General features: G+C 50.6%; 1 protein-coding gene across 2 annotated transcripts in view; it reads right to left on the bottom strand.

Annotated features, from left to right (window-relative positions):
• The window catches only part of LOC138582361 (glycoprotein-N-acetylgalactosamine 3-beta-galactosyltransferase 1-A-like), a 345304-nt gene that overhangs the window by 58670 nt on the left and 268667 nt on the right, over positions 1 to 17967 (bottom strand). For both annotated transcript variants that reach the window (XM_069653618.1, XM_069653617.1), the window contains one exon: positions 13714 to 14378. In XM_069653618.1, coding sequence (XP_069509719.1) covers positions 13714 to 14378 — 665 coding nt within the window. The remainder of the gene's footprint in view (positions 1 to 13713; positions 14379 to 17967) is intronic.

Raw genomic sequence — 17967 nt, 5'->3', positions numbered from 1 at the left:
TCGGTGGAGATGGACTCCCACACGCTGACGAACCTCGCCAGCCAGCCTCCCACCGGGGTGCTTCGGTGGGGGCCCGACCCCCCTGTCGTTTCAATCTTGCTTGGCGGACACCTTGCCGCCTTGGCTTCCCTGGCGACGACGGCGGGGTCCCCCCGACTTGTCTCGTCCTCTATAGGCTTCCTGCGACGAGGAGCAGGCTGCTTGGCGGTATGTAGAGGAGCCACCGCCGAATCCCTTGGAGGCACTCTGCTTGCCTCTGGCACTCCGAAAGGACGGCCTCTGTTGCCAGAGAACGCCTAGGGCCCTAGCAGTCTGTGTCCACCTTGAGGGCTTGGAGGGACTCATTCACCATTTTCCCAAATAGGTTTTTCCCGTCGAACGGCATATCCAGCACCTTGGCTTGCACATCCTGGCGGAAATCTGTCGCCTTGATCCAACCTCGTCGTCTAAGGCAAACGCTGTTGCCTAGCTGGCGGAAACCAGTGTCGGCAATGTCCGTTGCCACCGTAATGGCGTGGTCCGACGCCACTTCGCCTTCTTGCAAGATCTCCAGGGCCTCGGCCCTCTTGTCATCCGGTAGGAAGTCCAACAGGGGGGCGATCTTGAACGATAACTCCCTGTCCTAGCGGGCCACGATCACGAGGGCGTTGGCCGCCTTAATCGTTGTTGCCGCCGACGAGATAACTCGTCGTCCCATTGCGTCCAGCTTCTTCCCTTCGTCGTCCGGCGGGGAAGTTGACGTTGAGACCAACGCCCCCCCGCTTTCTTTTTGGCCGCCGCTGAGACGACCGAGTCTGGGGTAGGTTGTGCCCTGAGGCACAGAGGGGCCGCGTCGGGGACAGAACAAGTTACTTACCTGTAACTGTTGTTCTCCAGCATGGGTCTGGCATGGATTCACATGCTCATGAATATTCCCCGTCGTCAGGCTGGGAATCCTCGGTAAAGAAAAAATCAGTATCAGTTTCGTTTCTGATCTAACCAATCATTGATCTCTGGGTTATACTGCCCCCAGCCAATGACTGCCCTCTCCCTAAGCCCCGCCTCTGGCAGCCATCCTCAGATTTGGTAGCACGCCAAGTGGCAGTATGACAAAGTGAAGAGCCGCAGAGGGGTAGATGGGAGGGCTTGCATGTGAATCCATGCCAGACCCATGCTGGAGAACAACAGTTACAGGTAAGTAACTTGTTCCTTCTCCAGCATGGGGTCTGGCATGGATTCACATGCTCATGAATTTAAGAATACATAGCAGTATACACATGCACAACCACGGGAGGTGGCAACAGGCTCAACATTAAGCAATACAACAACTCAACATTAAGCATCTCTTACCTCCTCACCAGGCTCACCTTAAGCGAACAGGTTGCGCAGCACTGCTTGGCTGACCCTGGAGTCCCGATCGACGCAGTAGAATCTTGTGAAGGTGTGCGTCGACCTCCACGTAGCAGCCCTGCAGATGTCCAGCAAGGGCACACCAGACAGGAGTGCCGTGGTAGCAGCGATCGCTCTGGTCGAATGGGCTCTCTGACGGCCGGGCAGCGGTCGGTTTGCCAACCGGTGACACTGCATGATGCAGCCGGAGAGCCATCTGGAAATGGAAGTCTTCGAGAGAGCCTTCCCTTGATTCACAGACCCAAAGTTCACAAATAGTTGTGACGTCTTCTGAAAACTCTTTGTGCGGTCCACGTAGAACTTCAGCACTCTAGCTACATCCAGCGAGTGCAAAGTCCTCTCCGCCGTCGTCAAGGCGACAGGAAGAAAACTGGTAACACCAAGGGCTCGTTGAGGTGGAAGTCCGACGGCACCTTGGGCATGAAGGAGGGGTGCGTCCTCAGTACCACCCTCGTGTCATGAAAAGTCAAGTATGGAGGCTTGCAAGATAGGGCCTGAAACTCTCCGACTCGTCGTGCAGAGGTGATGGCCACGAGGAACTCTGTCTTCCATGAGAGGAACTTCAAAGGCACCGAATGCATAGGCTCGAATGGGGATCCCATGAGCCTGGTCTGCACCACATTAAGCTCCCACGCCGGGGCAGGGGCCTTCACCAGCAGGAATGATCGGAATCGTCCCTTCATAAATTGCTTTACCAGGCGATGAGACCACAAGGACGCCCGTCCCGTAGTACTGGTATATCGGGAGATGGCAGCCAGATGTATTTTTATGGAGGTGTGAGCCAGTCCAGCTTTGGCCAACGGCAGTAGGTACGGCAGCACTTGAGGGGCCGTACTCAGCAGAGGGTTAATCTGTGCACAGCACCAGACAGAGAACCTCTTCCATTTATGACCGTAAGACTTGAGAGTTGACGCCGCCCTGGCCTTTGCAAGATCCTCTCTGCAATCAGCCGGGATATCGTACCCTCCAAACTCTAGTGCTGCAGGAGCCAGGCCTGCAAGTTCAGCGACTGTGGATTGTGGTGTAGAATGGCGCCACCTTCTCTGGAGAGAAGATCCACGTCCGCCGGCAGCCTGACTGCCGGGGACGTTGACAAGTCCAGAAGGTCCGGGAACCAGACCTGCCTTGGCCACGCCGGTGCGACCAGGATCATCCTGCACCTGGACTTCTTGAGCTGGCTGATGAGGCGGAGCAGCAACGGCAATGGAGGGAACGCGTATAGAAACAGGCCGTCCCAAGGGAACGAGAAAGCATCGCCCATGCTCCTCGGCTGTGGGAACCTGCTGGCAAACCTCTGGCACTTGGAGTTCGTTGCTGTCGCGAACAGGTCAATCCGGGGCTTGCCCTATCGTCGGAAGAGTCGAACCACTTGATCCTGGCGCAGTTCCCACTAGTGGCACAAGCGCAGCTCCCTGCTGAGTGAGTCGGCGATGGTGTTTTTTATTCCTGCCAGGTGGAAGGGAACCAGAAACATCCCCTGGGCGATGGCCCAGTGCCACAGATCCTGGGCCTCCTTGGATAGGGCTGGGGATCTGGTGCCCCCGCCTGCTTCCGTATTTAGAGCATCGTGGTGGTATTGTCGGTGAAGACCCTCACCACTTTGTCTTTGAGGGACGGGAGGAACGACTTGAGCGCCCAGAACACTGCACGGAGCTCCAAGATGTTGATGTGAAGAGACCTCTCCTCCGTGAACCAAAGGCCTCTTGCGTGCAGATCTCCGGTGTGGGCCCCCCAAACCTCCAGAGAGGCATCCGTAGTCACGGTCTCCTGAAACGCCGGGGTTTGAAAGTCCATGCCCGTCGTGAGGTGAGCCCGGGTTCCCCACCATAGGATCGCTAAACGGAACTCCTCGTCGAGGAGGATCCTGTCCTCGAAGCAGCCCCTCGCCTGAAACCAGCGGGCGTCGAGGAACTCCTGTAGCGGACGCATTTGAAGTCTGCAAAGGGGTACAAGGTAGATGCATGAGGACATCATCCCGAGAAGGGACTTGATGGACCTCACCCTGGCCACGTCTGTGGCTAACAGGCGCCACACCTTGCCCATGATGGTCTTGGTCCTCTCCTCTGAAGGGGAGGCCAATTGCTCCACTGTATCGAGCTTCGCCCCCAAAAACAGTGCTACTTGCGATGGAACCAGGTGGGATTTGGGGTAGTTGATGGAGAACCCCAGCTCCGTGAGCAACCGGACGGTCCTCGCCGTATGATCGATGGCGATTAGCCAGTCGTCCAGGTAGGGGTAGAAGTGGATCTCTTGCAGGCGCAGCCGCGCCGCCACTGCTGCCAGGCACTTGGTGAAAACCCTGGGTGCCGACTTTAATTTGAACGGTAGGGCTCTGAATTGGTAGTGGCGTCCTTGAACCACGAACCTGAGGAACTTCCTGTGCCCTTTTAGAATGGGGATGTGGAAGGAAGCATCCTCCAGGTCCGACGACGATAGGAAGTCGCCTTCCTCCAGCTGTCCCAGCACGTGCTGGAGGGTGACCATCCTGAATTTCTGCACCTTGATGTATTTGTTTAACCGACGCAGGTCTAGGATGGGGCGCAAACCGCCTGTCTTCTTTCTGACGAGGAAGTACCTCGAGTACACTCCGGAGCCCCGAAGCTTCCTGGGGACGAGCTCAATGGCACCTTTCTGGAGCATCGCCTTTGCTTCCAACAGCAGTTGAGGGACGTGATTCTCCTTCCTGGCCACGGGAGGAAAGCGAGGGCACTTCTTTTGGAATTCCAGCGAGTGCCCGTTGGCCAGGGTGTACAGCACCCAACGGTCGGTGGAGATGGACTCCCACACGCTGACGAACTTCGTCAGCCGGCCTCCCACTGGGGTGCTTCGGTGGGGACCCGACACCACGGCCGGGTCAGTCTTGTTTGGAGGAGGCCTTGCCGCTTTGGCCTCCTTGACGACAACGGCAGGATCCCCCTTGCTTGCTGCGACCTCTGTAGGCCTCCTGGGAAGAGGAGCGGGCCGCCTGGTGGTAAGTGGAGGAGCCACCGCTGGATGCTTTGGAGGCACCCTGTCTGCCTCCAGGGCTCCGAAAGGGCCGTCGCTGCTGAAGCACCCACGAGGGCCCAGGCCGTCTCCGAGTCGGTCTTGATGGCCTGTAGAGACTCATCCACCCTCTTACCAAAGAGGTTGTTGCCGTCGAACGGCATGTCCAACACTCTGGTCTGGACGTCCTGGCGAAAGTCTGTCGCCTTGAGCCATCCCCGTCGTCGGAGGCAAACTCCATTGCCCAGTTGGCGAACTCCGGTATCGGCGATGTCCGTCGCCACCGTTATGGCGTGATCCGACGCCACCTCGCCCTCCTGCAGAATTTCTAGGGCCTCCGCCCTCTTGTCATCAGACAGGACATCTAGCAGGGGAGCTATCTTGAACCAGAGCTCGCTGTCGTAGCGGGCCACGATCGCCAAGGCATTGGCCGCCTTAATCGTCGTCACCACCGACGAGATGACTCGTCCCATAGAGTCCAACTTCTTGCCCTCGCTGTCCGGCGGGGAAGTAGAAGTTGAAGCCGCCGTGCCCGCTGCCTTCTTCTTAGCCGCTGCCGAGCCGACCGAGTCCAGCGTGGGCTGGGCCCTGAGGCACAAGGGGGCGGCATCGGGGACTCGGTACTTCTTCTCATACCTGTCCCTCTTGGCGGGTGCCGTGGCAGGGTTCTTGTGGGCAGCAAGCCCCTCGTCCCAGATGTCGTTGAGTAAAGGCACCGCAAGGACCGTCTTCCTCTTAGCCTCTCGTCGTTGGTACAGAAACCCCTCCTTTTTCTGTTCTTCAGGGCAGAGCTGGACGAGCTCGGATGCCCTGGTTATCATGGCATGGAAAGAGCCAACCTCGTCGGCTGGGGACGCACGCAGGGGGTCCGGGGGGGGATGACGACGGATGTCTGCTGTGTCATTGCCGCCGCCGACGACGGGATGTCTGCTGTGTCATTGCCGCCGCCATCGTCTGTCCCCGTATCCTCTCCCGGTGAGGGGGATGAGGGGTACACCGGTCTCGCAGGCACGAAGGGTGGGGCGGGGTGGACTCTCCTCCGCTTGTTCGGAGGGCTTCCCGACGGGCCTGGTTCTGGCTCCTCCGTCGGGATGCGTGGTAATCTCGTCCTTATGTCGGTACATAAGGATTGGATTGCCAACAAAATGGCCGCCGAGCTATCCTGGGGCTCGGGCAATGGCTGCGACGGACGGGATGGCCGCTCCATTGGGCCCTGTTCGTCGTCGCTATCTTCGATCACGTCAGCAGGGACCGTCCCCTGGGATCGAACCTTCTCGAACCTCTCGTTGAGGTTTCTGAACCTCTCGTTGAGGCCTAGGGACCTTTCGTTGAGGCCCTTCTCGGTCTCTACCAGTTCCTCCTCAGAGGCTGATTCCGAGTCTGTAATGGCCACCGCCCCCCCCCCCCTCTTTTTCAGCCGGGGGGCTTCGCGGGGGTTTTAGCGATGGGCTGGAAAGAGGATTCCCTCTGCGGCGGCAGGGATACTCTGGGCCCAGAGGCCGTTTCCATTGGCGTAGTCTCAGCCGGCTCCGCCAGGGTCGCAGCGACCACTTCGGTAGAGGCCTTAGCCGGGTGGATCAGAGCCCTCACCACCTTAGGTGTGTCCTGGGCCTTCGCCTTGGGGGGGGAGGGTCAGCGCCTCGCTCCCCCTTCGAGATCGACCGGATCCGCTCCAGCGGCCTACCCGGGTTCTCGGACTTCCTCTTCCCCGAACCAGAGCGCTGGCTCATGGTCGAACGTGCCGGGGAAGTAGCGCCCTGCATGGCAACCGAAGAGCCTGACCTTTCGGTGCTCCCGGTGCCCGCGGACTTGCGGTGCTTGGCCTTCTGTTGGGGCCCCGTCGCCGGGGCGCCCTCAAAGGACTTAGAAACCCGCTCAGACTTCTTCGCCTTCTCACCTGCTGTGCCCTTCTCCAGCCAGGTGGCGAGGCAGGAATGACGATCTTGTTTGGTCCGTTCCGAAAGGTTCTTGCAGAACACACAGTCCTTCTCCACGTGCGTCTTGTCCCCATGGAGGCAGTAGAGGCATCGCGAATGCTCGTCCTCCTTCAAAACGTTATATAATCCGCATCCAGGGCAGTTCCTGAACAGCTTGGATCCGGGCGTTGAGCTCCCCTTGTCCTGGGCCATGTCCGTTGAGGTAGGCCGCAGATCTTCCGGAATCCTCCAAGAAGTGTAAACTCGATGAAAACCTCATCCTTGAGGGGCGTAGAAGAATTCCGAAACGGGTCCCAGTTATCAGAAGTAGAAACAGTGGAGCTTGAGGCTCGATTAAACTGAAAAAATGAGAAATTCTCCTGAAAAAAGCGTGAAAACGCAGTAAAAAACTCGAGAGCTAAACACGAGGACTCCCAACACTTGAGCGTGCGGTAAAAATCTGAGGATGGCTGCCAGAGGCGGGGCTTAGGGAGAGGGCAGTCATTGGCTAGTGGCAGTATGACCCAGAGATCAGTGATTGGTTACTACTAAGAAAGACAGATCAGAAACGAAACTGATACTGATTTTTTCTTTACCGAGGATTCCCAGCCTGACGACGGGGAATATTCATGAGCATGTGAATCTATGCCAGACCCCATGCTGGAGAACTGGTACTTCTCGTACCGATCCTTCTTGGCAGGCGTCGTAGAAGGGTTATTGAGAAGGGTGAGACCCTCGTCCCAGATGTCATCCAGCAGAGGCACGGCGAGGACTGACTTCCTCCTGGCCTCGTGCCGCTGGTAAAGGAAACCTTCATTCTCCTCAGGGCAGAGCTGAAAAAGCTCAGATGCCCTGGCGATCTCATCGGACAGGGAGGCCCGGGCTGGTGATGGGAGCTGCGTCCCGTCGTCACCGCCGCCGGTACCCGTCGTGGCCGTGTCTGTTCCAGTTTCATCCCCAGGAACGGGGGATATGGGTAAAGGCCGAGCAGGCCGCAAGGGCTGAGAAGGCAGGGCTGGGTGGATCCGTCTTCTCTTGTTCGTGGGGCTTCCCGCCGGGGCCAGCTCTGGTTCTTCCACCGGACCTGGTACCGGGTCCTTTGTCAGTGTAAGGGCAATCTCGTCCTCATCTCTGAACAGAAGGATTGTATCGCCAACAAAATGGCCGCCGAGTTACCCTGTGGCTCCGGAAGAGACGGCTGACTAGGACCCTCGCCAGTGCCGCAGTCACTTTCATAGTCACCCTCGTCGGGATCCCTCCCGTGGGGACGGGGCCTCCTCGACGCCCTCGTCGAGGCCCTCTAGGACTTCTGCCAACTCCTCCTCGGATGTTGTGTCCGTGTCCGCAATGGCCACCAGCCCCCCCCCTCTTTTTCCACCGGGGTCTTCACAGGGGTCTTTTCGATAGGTCTGAATGAGGCTTCCCTCCGCGGAGGCAGGGGGACTCTGGGCCCCGAGGTCGCCTCCACTGGTGTAGCCTCCACAGGCTGCGCCAGGGCCGCCGCGACTCCCTCGTTAGAGGCCTTGGCCGGGTGAATCAATACCTTCACCGCCTAAGGCGCGTTTAAGGCCTTCACCTTTGGGGGAGGGTCACTGCCTCGCTCCCCCTCGGCCGAATCCGAGATCGACCGGGGCCTCTCCAGAGGCTTACCCGGGTTCTCGGATTTCTTCTTCCCCGAACCAGAGCGTTGGCTCGTGGTTGATGGTGCCGGGGAAGGCACGCCCTGCCTGGCAGCCGAAGAGCCCGACCGTTCGGCGCTCCCGGTGCCCGCAGACTCGCGGTGCTTTGCCTTCTGTTGGGCCCCTGTCACCGGGGCGCCCTCAAAGGACTTAGAAGACCGCTCAGACTTCTTCTTTTTCTTCTCACCTGACGGACTCCTTCCTTCCAGCCAGTTGGAGAGACGAAGGTGTCGGTCCCCGATGGTCCGTTCCGACATGTTCCTGCAAAACGCACACTACTTCTCCACGTGCGTTTTGTCCTCATGAAGGCAGTAGAGACATTTTGAATGCTCATCCTCCTTGAACACATTCTGTAGCTGGCATCCAGGGCAGACCCTGAACAGCTTTCCGGGCGTCGAGCTTCCTCCTGGGCCATGGTTCAGGTAGGCTGCAGAAACTTCTGGAATCCTCCAAGAAGCGTAACTGGACAAAATCTTCACCCTTGAGGGGCGTAGAAAAATCCGACACGGATCCCCGTTAATCGGATGTAGAGACGGTGGAGCCTGAGGCTCTATTTGACCGAAAAATGAGAAATTCTCTTTGAAAAAGTGTGAAAACGCAGCAAAAGCTCTAGAGCTGAGCAAGAGGACTCCCAACTCTTGAGCGTGCAGTAAAAATCTGAAGATGGCTGCCAGGGGCGGGGCTTAGGGAGAGGGCAGTCATTGGCTGGAGGCAGTATGACCCAGAGACCAGTGATTGGTTAATACTGAGAAAGACAGATCAGAAACGAAACTGATACTGATACTGATTTTTTCTTTACCGAGGATTCCCAGCCTGACGACGGGGAATATTCATGAGCATGTGAATCCATGCCAGACCCCATGCTGGAGAACTCGATCTTCTACAATTTAACATATAATAACTTTCACAAGGGTACTCCTTGCAAGACTGTATGAAATAGTAATTGTTGGGGATTATGCAACATGCATAGACGGACGGTGCTGTGGAAACAAGATGGATTAAGATCCACGTCACAAGGACGGTTTTAATTGCTGGAGCACATTAAAAGAAAACGTATCGCCATGAAAACATTCCACCACATATTTTCCAAAACTGATGTTTTACCATACTGTTTGTGTGTTCGGTATAGGAGCTGAGATTTGTCAACTGTTCCTAGCTCTTACAGAGGGTCTATTCCGGCATAAAAAACATTATCTCAGTGCCGACATTTCATTTAACAGGTCTGCTCCATTTGGAGTCTCTTGTCTGTTACGCGTGAAAGAATACTACACATGGGCTGCGTATCTACTATGCTGAGGAAAACAGATTGACTGTAGGATGTTACTTCACATTTGTGGTTTATGGTTGGAACACATTACAAAAAATTGTATATCTGAAGAAAATGGTGGTTACATTACCAGATTGTACAGTGGTTTGTTCGGTATATGTGATGAGATTAAATGTAAACTGTTCCTAGGGTGTAGAGAGGGTCCAATTCGGCAAAAGAAATAGTAACTATGCAGGCGTTCAATTAAAACATGTCCACCCTGCTCGGAGTTCGCCTGAGTGCCTGGTTTATTTCACGTGACTGAATGCTGCACACGGGTCACCTGGCAACCGTTACTAATACTGAAATGTGGTGCTGGGCTTCTCGTAAAGCGAATGTAATAGAGGACTGCCTTCGGAGCTCCGACGGCGAGTGTTCGATGCTGAATCACAAAGATGACACTGGGGTCTATCATGCCACTAGCAGCACATGGAGGTATGCATGTATAGACACTCTCCGGGGCGAAGTGAATTCTCAGACGTGCGCATGGTGTAAATGACTCATTTAGGGGTTCTGCCCATCATATCGCAGGATCACCGACATTGAGATCAGGCGATGTAGTCCTGGAGGCTGAGCGTTGAGGTGACTGGGGTGGGCACCACGGCATCCTCATCTACATAGACACTATTGCACCCAGCACCGTACTGCATGTGTTTTATGTTAAATTCACGCTTGGCCCCATACTACACCACAGTGTCTTCCCACGTCCTGCAACTAGATGACACAAGAAAGTGTAGTTGACCGAAAGATATGCAGTACAATGCAGGGTACAGGGGCCGCACAGTACTTTTCATCAGTGGTAGGAACAATTGTACCACATAATGAGATGACCCAAGGAGATTACTTCCGCTCACTTTAAAATGTTTCTAAAACAGCCCGTCTGGTCGACATAGGATTTACTACAACCCGGTAGAAAAGCATTTTTGGCTTACGGATTCTTTAAGTGAGAATACAGAGGCTTCGCTCAGAGAGATTCTCATTTCAGGTAGGAAGTGCCCACGTGGGGAGGATTCCACACCCATATCATAATAGCGCAACATTGACAGTATGCCCTTCATTTACAGATATTGGTGTAATTGGTACAACGTTGGAATAAAGAAGTGGGACATACAAGCCCCCCCCCCCCCCCATATTGCTCTTGCCACTATCTGATAGGTAGGTGGCCGAGCAGTATAACTGACATATTGAATCACCCCAGACGCAATAAGACATCCTATTTTGAATTACATGTCATACCTTCCCAACCCTAATATGTACATATATTTATTTATATTTGTAGACACAAATTACATTTGGTGGGATTCTAAATATACTACGTCCTGATGAAGGCTGCAAGTGATACTAGTGAAAGGCTACACTCTTGACACGGCTGAAACACTGAACTTGTTTTGAAGCAATCGCCACACTGCAAAGAAAGGGCAAGTTAAACGTAAACAAGGAATAAAATAACTTTTTGTTGTTTAAGTCCCTGAAGCGATCAGCATCTCGGTTAGAGTATACACATATATGTTGGACCCAGGTTTTGTAGGGGTCATAGGGTGAATAAGGTTGTTTTGTGTCTGTAAAGGTGAACATTACAGAGAGTGGTGTCACAGTAAATATGCCAAATTGCTAATAGGTTGTCCGTACAAAATGTAAATAGTGCCTATTTTTAAAGTTCAACGATAAGAATAAAGAAATATATTTGCTCAAGTAACAAATTATGTACGTGCAGAAGGTGAATCGAGAAAAAAATAATATGTATGACATGACAGTCTTGATCAATATGTTGTTTAGATGTCCAGCAAGTAAGAAGAAGCAAAGGGCCAACCACTGGCACATCCTCACTCACAGCTAGCTCCCCATATGTGACCCCATACAATTCACCAGCTGATATACAGAATGCCACTCATAGAACCCCCAATACAAATACATTCAAGGAAAGTGTTCAGCACAGCATACTGGGGAGTTCAGGGCGACTGACGATTTGTCTAGGGCCACAGAGGGCCATCTCAACATGTTTTGTACCCCCCTCCCCTTGCCTACTGTTCGGAAATACCACCAGGCACCAGTGGGGTGCTTAAATTATACTGGAGACAAAGGAATGTAGCTAGAATGTTAATCGCTGCAGATCAAGAGACGGGCATCAGCAGGAAGCTTAAATACTAAACATCCACTGAAAAGCTATTAATTGCTCTTTGTCAGCAAGGGGCTGATATAAAAGGAAATGTGGTGATATGAACGCTTTTAAATGCTGCAAGAGGCCCGAGGGAGACAACAGCCTGAGGGTGCCAGCAAAGCCAGCCTATAATGTGCACGCTGCAAAGTGGACATTTAATGCCCTAAATGAAGGGGACAGCCCGAGTGCACAAGCAACAAAGGCAGCCTGTAACATGTGCGTGGCAAAGCTCACATTAAGAAATCTGTTGCTATGCCGTAAGACTGCCAACATGGCGTTATCTGCCCGGAGGACCCCCTGAAGCTCGGGGGCCCACTTCAACTGAAAAAGTTGAAAGGCCCGGACACTGTTGGAGATACAAAGCACATCAGAACAGTACTCTTTTCGTATTTCACTACCAATAAGAAAGGTTCTGCAGTGCACCAAAGGAAATATGCATGTTTTACATGAACCAAAAGAAGCAGGTTTGCTTTTGTAAAGACTGGAAACACATTTTTGTTCACATTTCAATTTTTTGTGAGGGGGGAGATGAACATGCGAGAGATATGGGTTAGGTTGCAAAAACATTGGCAAAACACAAGCAAAATGAAAAAACAAAACCCGAAAACCTTAAACCCCAATGTATGTTGTTAATGGTTGCTCTTTTGCATATGACCAACGGGGCATCATTATGTGGGAAATGGTTGTGGTATACAAAGCTTGGGGTTATTAAAGAGCTATGGTGTGATGGATCTACCTGCTACAGAGATCCCATGGGCTGTATGATCTGTGGCATGGGACTACTGTGTGTGGTGAGGTTATAGCTGTATAATGAGAGTGCAAGGCCTAGAACTTGCATCCGGGGAGGCAACAAAGGTTTGAAGGAGAGCACCATCGACTGCAAACACAAAAATTGCATCCAAGAGGTGTGGACTTCCCTCCCTAATCTGAAGCCATTGAAAGCCTGGAGGAGCAACATACTACTGGAAAAGTCAGAATATCAGTTTTAGGAACATTGTTTTTATTTTTTTTACTTACTGTACCCGGCCACGCATTGCTGTGGTTCAGTTTGGTTAAATGGAAAAGAAAGAAAAAAGAAAGCACACGTTTCTAATTTGTTTAATTCGACAATGCTTGTGGGTATCCAATATTTTTTTGTCCATTGTCTGTGCATCCCTACCCCCCAGCCACCCACCCCCCCATCCCTACTCCCACCCCACATATCCCCGCTCCCCCACCCCCCTCTCCCTACAATTTAATCAGTCTGTTTTCCAAGAAAAAGCATGTTTTAGTATAGCGTGTGTTGATTTTACATCCAACAGATGGCACTGTTTTTCGAAAAAAGCATGTTTTTACCTGTCACAGGTGTGACATCTGTATGATATAGGTACATAACAACACGTACATATCCGAATGCAACTTTGTGTCAAAATTTCAAAGCAATTGGTGAAGAACTTTCGGAGATTTAAGATTTTGAACAAACATTTACATTTTTATTTATATAGAAGATAGCATAGATATGGTGCATAACCATAGAGGCCTCAAAGCTCCAATGGTAAGCGGCTGTATGCATGAACCAAGACCAGCTATCGAGTGTGTATACTCAATGACTCAGTGACAATCATCTTCAACATGAGAGAGAAGAACAGACGCCAGAGACTCTCAGCAAAATCAATTGCCTTGTGTGAAAAGCAAAACATCCACTGTTGGACATTATTCATACATCCCATGGAATCAGGGCATGGCCATGAAGGTTCCCATAATAGGGGCACCAACACCAGCCAAACAGGTGCATCTTGTTTTACCCTATCCAAGGAGACCCCTGGAGTAATAGGTCAGCTTTAGAGGATGGTTATAAGCAAATAAGGTTTTTTGGTTGCCATGTGAAAATTAAGTGTTACTCACCCGAGTGACTAACGTACTGCAAGTCAATAGTCCACTTTCCTCCATACTGCATGGGCGTCCCTCGCTAGGGACGGGAACGTATCCTCTTTCACCCAAAAATAACACTTTCCCTTTAAATGTATACATGTGTGGGGGTGCGGCCCGAACCCCGCTCACCAGCACGACACCTCAGTCCTCTTTTCCTCGTCGACGGGAGCTGACCGCTTTCACCAGGGCTCCTGGGGAAGGGCTCAAGCCTCGTAATTCCATGCAAATTCCCTAATCTTTAGCTTTTTTCCCACAGCGTGTGCCTTTGTTTGGAAAGCCCAGAAGCATACAAGTTTTCAATTTCATTATACATCTATATATATATATAAATATAATCAACATAAAAACCAAAGAACCATGTGCACCTACCTCTATAATGGGATAGAAACAATACTTCCAGTACCAGAAGTCTTTTGAGAAATGGCCGATAAGATGGGACTCTGGCACAAAAGGGTGGAAGGTTTCTCTCCCTTCAGAATCTCTGGAGTCTCCCGCCAGCACACCCATCTTCTCCATGCACTGGCCCAGCGCAAGGTCTTCCACTGACGTGGTGTGGCTACAAACCTTAGTACTGAAACCATCCACAAAGCGCTTCAGGGCCTCTTTGCTGAGGACATAGCCTGCACCACCGCTCATGTAGCCCTGCTTGGCATAGGGCTTAAAGCGTTTGCCGAAGTAGATGGGCTGGTCAGGGGTGTAGTTTGAGAGCAGGAAGCGCAGGTTGTCCACAACCACAAAAGTGTCATCGTCGGCCTTGAGAAACCAGTCAGCCTGATTATAGTAGTTCTTGTGCGCGTACTGGAAAGCCTTGATGGTCTTCCAGTACAGCTGGTCCCGCCCTTCCTTGGTGTCCAGGCCAATTGTAGGAAACTTCTCATCTGTGACGGAGCTCATAAAAAGCACAATGTTACAGTGCCGGGTCCACGTGGCCTTTAGATGCTTAGCTTTAGTTTCCAGGTTGTTTGGGCCAGTCATGATCCAGCAGAGGATACGCACTTTGCTGTACAGTTCATCTCCAACACGGCTATCTTCCCCTGAAATAGTCCAATACAGATTTAGGTTTTAATATGCATAATAACATTATTTGTATTTTCTTCTCACCTAGTCCATTTGTGCTTCCCATATGTATTTAAAAAAAACCCATATGTATTTTTGAAAAAGGGCCATCATCAATCAGGAACTGAAGGAAAATGCAATCGGACAAGCAGTTCAGACCACAAATATACGCTCTCTTGCACACTACCCACCCAGTCTCCACTACAAATCATTTTACCATAAACCAGTTTTGCTTTACTCTTGGGAGAAAAGAAAAATAAGGTGGAGGCAGGTACAGTCCAAGTTGAAAAAGCACCCGACAGTTTCACTTGGGGGTCACCACAATCCACCCCTCTTCCCTAGTACATCAGGCTCCTCTAAGCTCCTTTGGGCATTTACCAGTTGGCAAACAATGTTCACAGGGCACCTGTCAGTGGCAGAAGTATGCTTAAGCATAGTGCCCAAGCATCCTAATCCCGATAGAGGACCTAAAATGTGCGATTTCCTGGACAGAGTTGTGTAAGGGGATGCCTAGCCTGCAGTCCTCGTACCAGCAAATTTACATAACAGCGGAGCAGGAATGCACCAAGTGAATTTCCATTGAGGATCCCATTCAAAGGCAGCTTGACATGCTACCTGCTAATTCCCCCGCTGTTTCTGGAGGCAGCACTAAGTGGGACGTGAAGCACGACAACAGGGCATGCATGGCAGAGACTTGGCTGTGGTCGCAGAAGGACACATCTAGGCTAGGAACAGATTTATTTGTATTCTTTTGGATCTGAAAAGTCATCAACAAAGAAGTTAAAAAACGGAAATGTACATCAACATTAATTTTATTATGAACCAGCATGAAGTAGTAATTCTTCTGTTGGGAGGAGAAGAGTGCCAAAAAACTGGTTTCCTTGAAAAATATTACTCCATTAATACGTAAGCATGTTTTGTACGCATCCAGTCAGAAATGTCACCCAGTTTGGGATCATCTTCATTGTTTACATATTTACAGAGAATAACGCACACAATATATGTTTTAAACCATTACAAATTCTTAACCAGAATATATTTCAACTAAGGGTATTAAGCACACAAACAAAAGGCAATACACCACAAAGTTGACAAATCTGGGTTTCATCCAACCAAAGTATCAATTTCTACATTGATTCATCGATATGTTTACCCACGTTGCACATTAAGGTTGACGGAGACCTTGCGCCTTCATGCCCTGGATATCATTGTTCTGGCCAGTTCTGTTGCTTTGAAGATGCAGTCTGCTTTTCACAGGAACCACTCGGGGAATATCCGAAGATAATACATTTTGTCAATTTCATAGTTTTTCCACTCAACCCTAGGAGCACTGTCAAAAGCTGAAACCAATGCGGATGACACCTGGGGCAGTCCATGAACATCTGCGACATCACACCCAGGTCACACAATAAGCCTTGCTGAGGTATACCAGCAGCAGAACAGTATATTCAGATGGTGGAGACTGTTTATCTAGCATTGAACATATTTATATTACCATATTCTCTCGTTAGTACTTCCAAGATATCTAGGTTAGGAAAATATCTGCCTGTTTCAATGAGAGGTTCTATTGGATTTCAGCTATGCTCTCAAGTAGACCAATAGGTTTGCTTTTTACAATTCATGATGTTTGAACTTTTCTCCAGAGTACATTGTCATGTTGTCCTCTTCCTCACACCACTTGTGTGCCTCATCATTTTGAATTGTAGCGTTTTGTATATACCTTGTGCTATTGGACTCGGAATGTATTCTGCAGCACGTCTTGCCCACGCACCCATTCACAATTCAACAGATTCCATACTGAAATGCTCCTCTCACCTACCCCACCAACCGTAGGTCTTCATCACTGAAATCAAGCGAGGGAGCTTCATAGTGGGTCAGTCTACCTTCCAGAAGATAAAAAAGAAAAACAAAAGGGGATTGGAGGGATAAAAAGTGACACGCCTGATTTCAGTGCTTTGTTAACTTCGGTAGCTAGACACAGACAGACACGGATAGCTCCTATCAAACAGATTGTTGAAGGGAGGCATAAGAGCACAGATTTCTGTCGTTCTCTTTTAAAAAATAATTAGCCATCATAGTTTGTGCACTTCTGGTTCTGAATGTTTACTCGAAAAAATGAAAACAATTCCAGCTTGAATGAGAACTTCTCCTTTGATCTAACAGAGTCACTCCTTTGGTCTAGTCTATATTATAGATTTGACAATTATTGCTCCGAGGGGCACCTTTTTTTCGGCCCTGCATAACTGCAGTGACAATGGGTGTATTGAACCCCAAGTCTTCATTAAACATTTAGCATGTGTGTTGGTAGAAAACAATCTCAGATTCATTGCAGTTTCTTCAGTGTATTCTGGGACACCAACAACCAGACATTATGTAGTATGGGCTTGGTTTCAACATATTGCAGTTTTAGCTGCAGAGCTGCCATTTCTTCTCCAGTTTCCTCGTGCACGACCTTTAAATCCATAACTTCTACAACAGCAACAATTCGGTATATTCTCAGAGCACTGTGCACTCCTTGGACTATTCTGGCTTCCACTTGTGCCACTAGGAACTCAGTGAATGCAAGGCAAATTTCCATGTACCGTCTGCAATAAACCATACTGCAAAGTGGACTGGATCCCTTGAAAGACGGATGACCACTGGCTCCGAGTACGGGATAGAATTGCCCTTCGCACTCTTGTCATCACCCACAAATGACTACCAAACTCCACCCCCAAGTACCTGGCAGATACATTCAACAGACACCAACCAGCTAGAAAGACTAGAGTCTTGTAGTCACACTGCCTTACCATCCTCAGATTCCACCTAAAAAGAGCTAGTGAAGCGAACTTCCATGTGTTGGCCGCTAAACAGTGGAATGCCTTACCCCTTAGCTTCAGAATGGAACCTTCGTTCTGGACCTTTAGAGCCAAAGTAAAGAGTTGGCTCTTCGGTAAGAAACGGTAACGATCGACTATCTAGCCCTCAAAATACCATGCCTGCTTAATCTCTTTTTATGTCTCACTGTAATGGTATTGTAACTGAATCTAACTTTCGAACCCCACGTAACCATGGTCGAGCTGCACTTCTTGTTTTTGTAAATTGTCTGTAACAAACGCTCAAGTTTTTGGCGCCCAGTTACCGCAGGGTTCGTTGCGGGTATAAATAAAGAAACTAAACTAAAAGACTAGAAACATAGCAGAAAGCCAGACACGAGTAATAGATCACACAGAATACAGCTGAACCTGCTTTATCTGTCACACCTGCTGCAGAGTAAGGCTCTTCACGCGGGATCTACTAATCAGGGCTGCTCTTTCCAGTTGGGTCATAGGAAAACGAGATGGTGTTCAATGGTTCAGATTTATAATAGTGATGGGAAATTAGGTGACCCTCCTATTCATGCAGTTTTCAGCACACTGAAATAGTGAACTGTTGCTCCAGCTAGTTAATCTACTTAACCCCAACACTCAATTAAAATTGTGCATGTACCTCTTTTCCAGATAATACCCACATTTCTCTCCCTCTACTCCATGACCGTTCTCGTTTTGTCTGACGCCCTAACCCTTTTACTGGGGCACCCCTGTGACC

The sequence above is a fragment of the Ambystoma mexicanum genome, chromosome 3q (assembly GCF_040938575.1).
Source record: "Ambystoma mexicanum isolate Mex_15411 chromosome 3q, UKY_AmexF1_1, whole genome shotgun sequence".
NCBI classification, from domain to species: Eukaryota; Metazoa; Chordata; class Amphibia; order Caudata; family Ambystomatidae; genus Ambystoma; species Ambystoma mexicanum.
The sequence above is the reverse complement of the archived record's forward strand: the minus strand, read 5'-3'. Positions and strand labels throughout refer to the sequence as shown.